We start from the raw sequence: 10653 nt of genomic DNA on the forward strand, positions 1-10653 counted from the left end.
AGGTTGGGCACAGTCCCTGTCCCACATAGAGCTCACGGTCTTAATCCCCATTTTACAGATGAGGGAACTGAGGCACAGAGAAGTGAAGTGACTTGCCCAAGGTCACACAGTAGTCATGCAATGAGATTGGGATTAGAACCCAGGTCCTTCTGACTCCTAGGCCTGGGTTATAGCCAGTAGGCCATGCTGCTTCTTGAGTCCTTCCATTCATTCATTCAATCATATTTATTGAGCGCTTACTGTGTGCGGAACACTGCACTATGTGCTTGGAAAGTACAATTCAGAAATAGGGACAATCTCTCAATATAAATAAATAGAATTATAGATCTATACATACAGTGCTCTGCACACAGTAAGAGCTCAAAAAATATGACTGACAATGAATTAATCAAAACAAGTAAACGGGCATTAATATAAATAAATAGAATTGTAGATATGTACATATATACACAAATGTTGTGGGGCCGGGGTGGGGGGACTAGAGCAAATGGTGTGAGTTGAGGTGACACGGAAGGGAGAGGGAGCTGAGGCCTCCACCAAGTTCAAAATAATAATAATAATAATAATAATAATGGCATTTATTAAGCGCTTACTATGTGCAAAGCACTGGAAGGCCCTGTGACTGTGGTGACTGTCTGCTCATTATGAGCAGGGACGGTGTTTACCAACTCTGTTGTGTAGTTTTCTCCCAAGCGCTTAGTACAGTGTTCTGCACACAGTAAACACTCAGTAAATACCATCGGTCAATTGGTGACTCTGTGTCAGCCCTGCCAGGATGGTAAGGTGCTTGAAAAAGACTCCTTCAATGACAATAATCTAGTGCTCTTGTTGTATTTATTGCTATTCTTGTGTTCTTATTGTTTGTTGTTTGTTTCTATTGTTTCTTTATGTTGTCAATCTTTCTTGCGGGTCTATCACCAACCGCCTACCTCCACTTCTAGACTGTGGGAACCCTGAAGGCCAGGGAGTGAGTCTTATTCATCCTTCAGTGTATTCTTTCCCACAGCTTTGTGCAGTGCTATGCCCACAGAAGGTGCTCAATAAATGTCACTGAATATATATATATTACCTGTATATATGTATATCACCTGTATACATGTATATATGTTTGTATTTATTACTCTATTTATTTATTTTATTTGTACGTATTTATTCTATTTATTTGATTTTGTTAATATGTTTTGTTTTGTTCTAGACTGTGAGCCCGCTGTTGGGTAGGGACCGTCTCTATATGTTGCCAACTTGTACTTCCCAAGCGCTTAGTACAGTGCTCTGCACACAGTAAGCACTCAATAAATACGATTGAATGAATAAATGAATGAAAAATGGAATGACCTATCTATCGATCAGTGGTAATCACTGAGTACTTACTGTGTGCAGAGCACTGTACTAAGTGCTCGGGACAGTATACTATGATAGAAAACTCATTTTGTGTTTCCCCTCCATTCCACTCCTTCTCTCCCTCTGGGGGAGAAGCTAATGAAAAAGAAAATGGAAGGTGGGGGTAGGGGGCAACAGGAGAGGAAGAAAGAGCCTGATTGATCAGGGATTGATTCAGTGGGTAATCCATGGAAGAACTGGTTGTATGAGGCATGGATCAGAGCACATAATGAATGTCTGTTGTCCAAATCGGTGTCCTGACTATCTTGGGGCCAGAGACATTTGTATCTAGCAACAATTAAGGACAGTTAAGGGCAGTGGCATCTTCTGGATTCTCTCCCCCTTCTAGACTGTGAGCCCGCTGTTGGGTAGGGACCGTTTCTATATGTTGCCAACTTGTACTTCCCAAGCGCTTAGTACAGTGCTCTGCACACAGTAAGCGCTCAATCAATACGATTGATCGATCCGCTCTATACTGTTCCCCATTCAGCTCATCTCCCCAAAGTAATGGGTGAGGAGAAAGAGGGAGAGGAGGAGCCCCGGGACAACTCTAAAGACATAATCAGTCCCCGAGGCCCCCACCCTGGAAAGACAGCCTCACCTCCGGAAAACCTATCCGGTTCCCCGGCATCATGGACTTTATGGAAACTCGCTCCGCCATCATCAAGCTGCCATCTCCGTCATCAAGCTGCCCGCCCACCTTCACCTGCCCCCTCGGAGCCCACCGGCTGGGGAGAGCTTAGAGGAAGGCTGAACTTGAAGGAGGAGTCAGAAGGAGAGAGATGGGCGATGATAGAAATGAGCCAGGCAATGAGGAGGCAAAGACCCAGGTAGGACCCTCCCAGGTGACAGGGTAGGCAGTTTAGAGTTCTCTTCCTCCCTTCAAGGCCCTACTGAGAGCTCACCTCCTCCAGGAGGCCTTCCCACACTGAGCCCCTTCCTTCCTCTCCCCCTCGTCCCCCTCTCCATTCCCCCCATCTTGCCTCCTTCCCTGGAGGAGGCAAAGACCCAGGTAGGACCCTCCCAGGTGACAGGGCAGGCAGTTTAGAGTTCTCTTCCTCCCTTCAAGGCCCTACTGAGAGCTCACCTCCTCCAGGAGGCCTTCCCACACTGAGCCCCTTCCTTCCTCTCCCCCTCGTCCCCCTCTCCATCCCCCCATCTTACCTCCTTCCCTTCCCCACAGCACCTATATATAAGTATATATGTTTGTACATATTTATTACTCTATTTATTTTACTTGTACATATCTATTCTATTTATTTTATTTTGTTAGTATGTTTGGTTTTGTTCTCTGTCTCCCCCTTTTAGACTGTGAGCCCACTGTTGGGTAGGGACCGTCTCTATATGTTGCCAACTTGTACTTCCCAAGCACTTAGTCCAGTGCTCTGCAAACAGTAAGCGCTCAATAAATACGATTGATTGATTGATTGATTGATTTAGAGCAAGACACCTAATGCAGGGCAGCATGGCTCAGGGGAAAGAGCACAGGCTTTGGAGTCAGAGGTCATGGGTTCAAATCCCAGCTCTGCCAATTGTCGGGAAAGTCACTTCTCTGTGCCTCAGTTACCTCATCTGTCAAATGGGGATTACGGCTGTGAGCCCCCCGTGGAACAACCTGATCACCCTGTAACCTCCCCAGTGCTTTGCATATAGTAAGCGCTTAATAAATGCCATCATTATTATAGAGAAGTAGTGTGGCTCAGTGGAAAGAGCCTGGTCTTTGGGGTCAGAGGTCATGAAGGAAATCCCAGCTCCGCCAATTGTCAGCTGTGCGACTTTGGGCAGGTCACAACTTCTCTGTGCCTCAGTTACCTCATCTGTCAAATGGGGATTAAGACTGTGAGCCCCCCATGGGACAACCTGATCACCTTGTAACCTCCCCAGCACTTAGAACAGTGTCTGGTACATAGTAAGTGCTTAATAAATGCCATTAGTATTATTATTATTATTATTATTTGGTGGGGTCAGCAGCGGGAATTGTACCACCCATTAATCCCCACCCTACTCTCCAACAACCAGCCCCTGACATCACTGATTCCCAGGATGGATATAGTCATTCAAAGAGGCTGAAGTTGCTAGGGTGCCTCAATCTACCCCAATTATTAGGGTTGGTCCTGGACCCGGAGATGGATTGATCCCTAGAGAAAAGGAGACATCAGAGATCCAGAGAAAGAAGCTTAGAGACATAATCTCCAAGTCAGGCACAGAGATATAAGAAGCAGTCACAGAACCTCCATCGCAGATCTAGACTACAAACTTGTTATATGATGGCATTTATTAAGCGCTTACTATGTGCAAAGCACTGTACTAAGCGCTGGGGAGGTTACAAGGTGATCAGGTTGTCCCACGGAGGGCTCACAGTCTTAATCCCCATTTTACAGATGCGGTAACTGAGGCCCAGAGAAGTGAAGTGACTTGCCCAAAGTCACACAGCTGACAATTGATGGAGCTGGGATTTGAACCCATGACCTCTGACTCCAAAGCCCGAGCTCTTGCCACTGCGCCATGCTGCAGGAAACGTTTCTGCTAATTCTGTTGTACTCGAGAAGCAGCATGGCTCAGTGGAAAGAGCCCGGGCTTGGGAGTCAGGGGTCGTGGGTTCTAATCCTGGCTCCGTCACTTGTCAGCTGTGTGACTTTGGGCAAGTCACAACTTCTCTGGGCCTCAGTTACCTCATCTGTAAAATGGGGATTAAGACTGTGAGCCCCATGTGGGACAACCTGATCACTTTGTATCTCCCCCAGCACTTAGAACAGTGCTTGGCACATAGTAAGCACTTAACAAATACCGAAATTATTATTACTATTATTACTCTCTCAAGTACTTAGTCCAGTGCTCTGCACATAGTTAAGAGTTCAAGAAATACCGTCGACTGATTGGTCGACAACCTGAAATGATGAGCACGGGCTCGGGAGTCAGAGGTCATGGGTTCAAATCCCGGCTCCGACATTTATCGGCTGTGTGACCTTGGGCAAGTCACTTAACTTCCCTGTGCCTCAGTTACCTCATCTGTATAAATGGGGATTAAGACTGTGAGCCCCACGTGGGACAACCTGATCACCTCGTATCCCCCCAGCGCTTAAGAACAGTGCTTTGCACATAGTAAGCGCTTAATAATAATGATGGTATTTGTTAAGCGCTTACTATGTGCAAAGCACTGAACAAATGCCATCATTATTTATGAGGTAAAATGAGATGCCTCGGGTGATCTGGGAATTTCAATCAACTGCACAACGCCCGACTCCCAGCCCCACCGATCATTGAAAGTTGGCTGAGATTCCCACTTCCACCCACTCCCTTGGATGTATTTTTTCAGGAAGAAGCCGGCCGCCCCTGAGTGGTAGGAGGGAAAGGAGGTGGGCGGGAGGGGAAAAGACTGGTGCAGGGTGTCTGATTCTCGGGTGGGGGGATCAGAGACCACTGAGGGGGTGGGAGTGGGCTGGAGACTTGAAGCCGTGTGGCTTAGTGGAAAGAGCCTGGGCTTAGAACCAGCGCAGAGCCAGCGCTTAGAACAGTGCTTTGCACATAGTAAGCGCTTAACAAATGCCATCATTATTATTAGGAGTCGGAGGACGTGGGTTCTAAACCTGCCGCCACCACTTATCGGCTGTGTGACCTCGGGCAAGCCACTTAACTTCTCTGTACCTCAGTTCCCTCATCTGTAAAATGGGGATTAAGACTTTGAGCCCCACGTGGGACAACCTGCTCACCTTCTACCTACCCCAGCGCTTAGAACAGTGCCTGGCACAAAGTAAGCACTTAACAAATACCATCATTATTATTACTACTGTTATTATTATCATTATTATCATTATCATTATTATTATTATTATTATTAAACCCCCAGCCCGGGGACCCCCTACACCCCATCACCCCTCGTGAAGCCCACAGGGAAGGCTGGAGGGTGGCCCCTCTATCATTTCCACATGAAGGGGGGGGGGGATGACCCTGGCTTCTCCACCCCTCCGAGCCCACCAGCGGGGCGGTGAGCATTTGTTGTGTGCAGAACCCTGTACTAAGTGCTTGGAAGAAAACAACAAGACAGCGAGGCTCAGTGGAAAGAGCACAGGCTTTGGAGTCAGAGGTCATGGGTTCCAATCCCGACTCTGCCAACTGTCAGCTGTGTGACTTTGGGCAAGTCCCTTCACTTTTCTGGGCCTCAGTTCCCTCATCTGTAAAAGGGGGGTTAAGACTGTGAGCCCCACGTGGGACAACCTGATCATCTTGTATCCCCCCCAATGCTTAGAACAGTGCTTTGCACATAGTAAGCGCTTAACAAATACCATTATTATTATTATTTTTATTATTAAACACTGTCCCTGCTCAGAATAAGCAGTCACCACAGGGTAGAGTCTGTGCTCCTTGGGGGCTGGAAGTGAGCCCCCCACCATTTCTCTGCTCCTCCTCCCTTCCCCATCGCCCCCACTCCCTCCCTCTAACCCTTTCCCCACCCTTCCCCTTGTGTATATTTATACATATTTCTCTATTTCATTTACGATGTGTATAGATCTATCTTTCTATTTATCTATTTTGACGGTACTGACGCCCGTCTACTTGTTTTGTTCTGTTGCCCGTCTCCCCCTTCTAGACTGTGAGCCCGTTGTTAGGGTGGAACCGCCTCTATATGTTGCGGACTTGGACTTCCTGAGCGCTCTGCACACAGTAAGCGCTCAATAAATACGATCGAATGAATGAATGAATGAAAATGTCAGGGTCCCCAGAGGAGGAGGGGGTGGTGGGAGTCTCTGTGGGTGCTGGGGGCCCAGGCTGGGGCCGGAGGGGTGCTGGACCTTAGGCCCAATCAATCAATCAATCGTATTTATTGAGCGCTTACTGTATGCAGAGCACTGTACTAAGCGCTTGGGAAGTAAAAGTTGGCAACATACAGAGACGGTCCCTACCCAACAGCGGGCTCACAGGCTAGAAGGCCCTGCTGAGAGCTCACCTCCTCCAGGAGGCCTTCCCAGACTGAGCCCCTTCCTTCCTCTCCCCCTCGTCCCCCTCTTCATCCCCCATCTTACCTCCTTCCCTTCCCCACAGCACCTGTATATATGTATATATGTTTGTACATGTTTATTACTCTATTTATTTATTTTACTTGTACATAGCTATTCTATTTATTTTATTTTGTTAATATGTTTGGTTTTGTTCTCTGTCTCCCCCTTCTAGACTGTGAGCCCACTGTTGGGTAGGGACTGTCTCTACATGTTGCCAATTTGTACTTCCCAAGCGCTTAGTACAGTGCTCTGCACATAGTAAGCGCTCAATAAATACGATTGATGATGATGATAGAAGGGGGAGACAGACAACAAAACCAAACATATTAAGAAAATAAAAGACGGAGCCAGACTGAGCCCCCTCCTTCCTCTCCCCCTCGTCCCCCTCTCCATCCCCCACGTCTTACCTCCTTCCCTTCCCCACAGCACCTGTATATATGTATATATGTTTGTACATATTTATTACTCTATTTATTTATTTATTTATTTTACTTGTCCATATCTATTCTATTTATTTTATTTTGTTAGTATCTTTGGTTTTGTTCTCTGTCTCCCCCTTCTAGACTGTGAGCCCACTGTTGGCTCTATAGGTTGCCAACTTGTACTTCCCAAGCGCTTAGTCCAGTGCTCTGCACACAGTAAGTGCTCAATAAATACGATTGATTGATTGATTGATTGATTGATTGATTAAAGGCCCACTTGAGGATGGAGGTGTTCTTGTCCCCGGGATGGGGACATCTCTGTCTCTGTGTGCTCTGGGGGGCGCGGATGGTGGGGACGGGGCCCTGGGGGGCGGAGAGGAAGGGAGGCAGGGGTCCCCGACCCCCGGGCCGGAGGACTTCTAGACTTCTAGTCTTCTAGACTGTGAGCCCACTGTTGGGTAGGGACCGTCTCTGTATGTTGCCAACTTGGACTTCCCAAGCGCTTAGTACAGTGCTCTGCACACAGTAAGCGCTCAATAAATACGATTGATTGATTGAGTCCCCGGGAAGAGGGAATTTGGGAAGTAGGGAGGGGGCGCCTGCGTGGCTCAGTGGAAAGAGCCCAGGCTTGGGAGTCAGAGGTCATGAGTTCTAATCCAGCTCCTCCCCTTGCCAGCTGTGTGACTTTGGGCAAGCCACTTCACTTCTCTGGGCCGCAGTCCCCTCATCTGGAAAAGGGGGAAGAAGGCCCACGTGGGACAACCTGATTACCTTGTATCCCCCACCCAGCGCTTAGAACAGTGCTTAGCACATAGTAGAACAGTGCTTGGCACATAGTAAGCGCTTAACAAATGTTGCCAACTTGTACTTCCCAAGAGCTTGGTACAGTGCTCTGCACACAGTAAGCGCTCAATAAATACGATTGATTGATTAACAAATACCATTATTATTATTATTATTATTATAGTAAGCGCTTAACAGATACTATCATTATTCAAGTGCTTAGTCCGGTGCTCTGCACACTTCAAGCGCTTAGTACAGTGCTCAAACGCTTAGTCCAGTGCTCTGCACACTTCAATCAATCAATCAATCATCAATCGTATTTATTGAGCGCTTACTGTGTGCAGAGCACTGGACTAAGCGCTTGGGAAGTACAAGTTGGCAACATAGAGAGACAGTCCCTACCCAACAGTGGGCTCACAGTCTAAAAGGGGGAGACAGAGAACAAAACCAAACATACTAACAAAATAAAATAAATAGAATAGATATGTACAAGTAAAATAAATAATAAATAAATAGAGTAATAAATACGTACAAACATATATCCATATATACAGGAGCTGTGGGGAAGGGAAGGAGGTAAGATGGGGGGATGGAGAGGGGGATGAGGGGGAGAGGAAGGAAGGGGCTCAGTCTGGGAAGGCCAGACTACTACTTCAAGCACGTAGTAAAGTGCTCAAGCGCTTAATCCAGTGCTCAAGTGCTTAGCACAGTGCTCGAGCGCTTAGTCCAGTGCTCTGCACACTTCAAGTGTTTAGTCCAGTGCTCAAGGGCTTAGTCCAGTGCTCAAGTGCTTAGCACAGTGCTCGAGTGCTTAGTCCAGTGCTCTGCACACTTCAAGCACTTAGTAAAGTGTTCAAGCGCTAAATCCAGTGCTCAAGCGCTTAGTCCAGTGCTTTGCACACTTCAAGCACTTTAAGTGTTCAAGCCCTCAGTCCAGTGCTCAAGCGCTTAGCACAGTGCTCAAGCGCTTAGTCCAGTGCTCTGCACACTTCAAGCACTTAGTACAGTGTTCAAGCACCAAGTCCAATGCTCTGCACATTTTAAGCGCTTAGTGCAGTGTTCAAGCGCTAAATCCAGTGCTCAAGCGCTTAGTCCAGTGTTCTGCACACTTCAAGCGCTTACTCCAATGCTAAAGGGCTTAGTCCAATGCCCAAGCGCTTAGCACAGTGCTCGAGGGCTTAGTCCAGTGCTCCGCATACTTCAAGCGTTTAGTCCAGTGCTCAATCTCTCAGTCCGGTGCTCAAGCGCTTAGTCTAGTGCTCTGCACACTTTAAGCGTTTAGTCCAGTGCTCAAGCGCTTAGCACAGGGCTGGAGCGCTCAGTCCAGCGCTCAAGCGCTTAGCACAGCGCTAGAGCGCTTAGTCCAGTGCTCTGCACACTTCAAGCGCTTAGTACAGTGTTCAAAGCGCTAAATCCAGTGCTCAAGAACTTAATCCGGTGTTCTGCACACTTCAAGCGCTTAGTCCAATGTTAAAGGGCTTAGTCCAATGCCCAAGCGCTTAGCACAGTGCTCGAGGGCTTAGTCCAGTGCTCTGCACACTGCAAGCGTTTAGTCCAGTGCCCAAGCGCTTAGCACAGTGCTCGAGGGCTTAGTCCAGTGCTCTGCACACTTCTAGCGTTTAGTCCAGTGCTCAAGCGCTTAGTCCAGTGCTAAAGGGCTTAGTCTAATGCCCACGCGCTTAGCACAGTGCTCGAGGGCTTAGTCCAGTGCTCTGCACACTTCAAGCGTTTAGTCCAGTGCTCAAGCGCTTAGCACAGTGCTCGAGCGCTTAGCACAGTGCTCGATGGCTTAGTCCAGTGCTCTGCACACTGCAAGCGTTTAGTCCAGTGCTCAAGCGCTCAGTCCTGTGCTCAAGCGCTTAGTCTAGTGCTCTGCACACTTTAAGCGTTTAGTCCAGTGCTCTGCACGCTTAGCACAGGGCTGGAGCGCTCAGTCCAGAGCTCCAGCGCTCAGTCTAGTGCTCTGCACGCTTCAAGCGTTCAGTCCAGGGCTCTGCACGCTCAGCACAGGGCTCGAGCGCTTAGCCCAGCGCTCTGCACACAGTAAGGGCTCAATAAATAGGACGGAATGGAGGGAGGGGGGAGAGGGGACTGAGCGCTCACCGCCCCCGGAGCTCCGCATGCCGATAGTGCCGCCGGTGTAGATGGCCAGCACCCGCCGCCCCACCGGGTCCGGATCCCCGGCCTGCTCCATGGTCACCGCCCCACTGACCGCTCACCACCCCTGGGGCACGACCAATCACCAACACCACCAGCACCATGGGCTTGGGGAGGCGCCTGCTACGTGCGAGGCACTGTAGTACTACCACTAATAATAATAATAATAACGGGATGTGGTCAGGGCTTGCAGGGCCCGAGGCACTGTACTACCAATAATGATGATGAGGGTATTTGGTAAGCCCTTGCTAGGTGCGAGGCACTGTACTAATAACAATAATGGTAATAGTAATCATGGTATTTGGTGAGCACTTGCTAGGTGCGAGGCACTGCACTAATAATAATAATGATGATGGTATTTGGTGAGCACTTGCTATAATAATAATGGCATTTGTTAAGCACTTACTATGTGCAAAGCACTGTTCTAAGCGCTGGGGGGGGGGGATACAAGGTGATCAGGTTGTCCCACGTGGGGCTCACAATCTTAATCCCCATTTGACAGATGAGGTAACTGAGGCTCCGAGAAGTTAAGTGACTTGCCCAAGGTCACACAGCAGACATTTGGCGGAGTCAGGATTCGAACCCATGACCTCTGACTCCAGAGCCCAAGCTCTTTCCACTGAGCCACGCTGCTTCTCTAGAAGGCACTGCATTACTACTACTAATAATAATAATGGGATGTTTTAAATGCTTGCTATATGCAAGGCATTGTACTAATAATAATGATGATGATGGTATTTGGTAAGCCCTTGCTATGTGCAAGGCACTGTACTAATAACAATAATAGTAATAGGAATCATGATATTTGGAAAGCACTTGCTAGGTGCAAGGCACTGTACTAATAAGAATAATGATGATGGTATTTGTTAAGCACTTGCTATATGCAAGGCACTGTATTACTACTACTACTAATA

At 48.0% G+C, this 10653-nt stretch overlaps 1 protein-coding gene across 2 annotated transcripts in view; it reads right to left on the reverse strand.

Moving 5' to 3' along the window:
• Nucleotides 1-9756, reverse strand: part of ASPG (asparaginase) — a 94613-nt gene extending 84857 nt beyond the window's left edge. For both annotated transcript variants that reach the window (XM_038747554.1, XM_038747534.1), the window contains exon 1: nt 9686-9756. In XM_038747554.1, coding sequence (XP_038603482.1) covers nt 9686-9704 — 19 coding nt within the window. In that variant the 5' untranslated portion in view covers nt 9705-9756. The remainder of the gene's footprint in view (nt 1-9685) is intronic.
• Nucleotides 9757-10653: the final 897 nt, after the last annotated feature.

This window comes from Tachyglossus aculeatus, chromosome 1, assembly GCF_015852505.1.
Source record: "Tachyglossus aculeatus isolate mTacAcu1 chromosome 1, mTacAcu1.pri, whole genome shotgun sequence".
Taxonomy (NCBI): domain Eukaryota; kingdom Metazoa; phylum Chordata; class Mammalia; order Monotremata; family Tachyglossidae; genus Tachyglossus; species Tachyglossus aculeatus.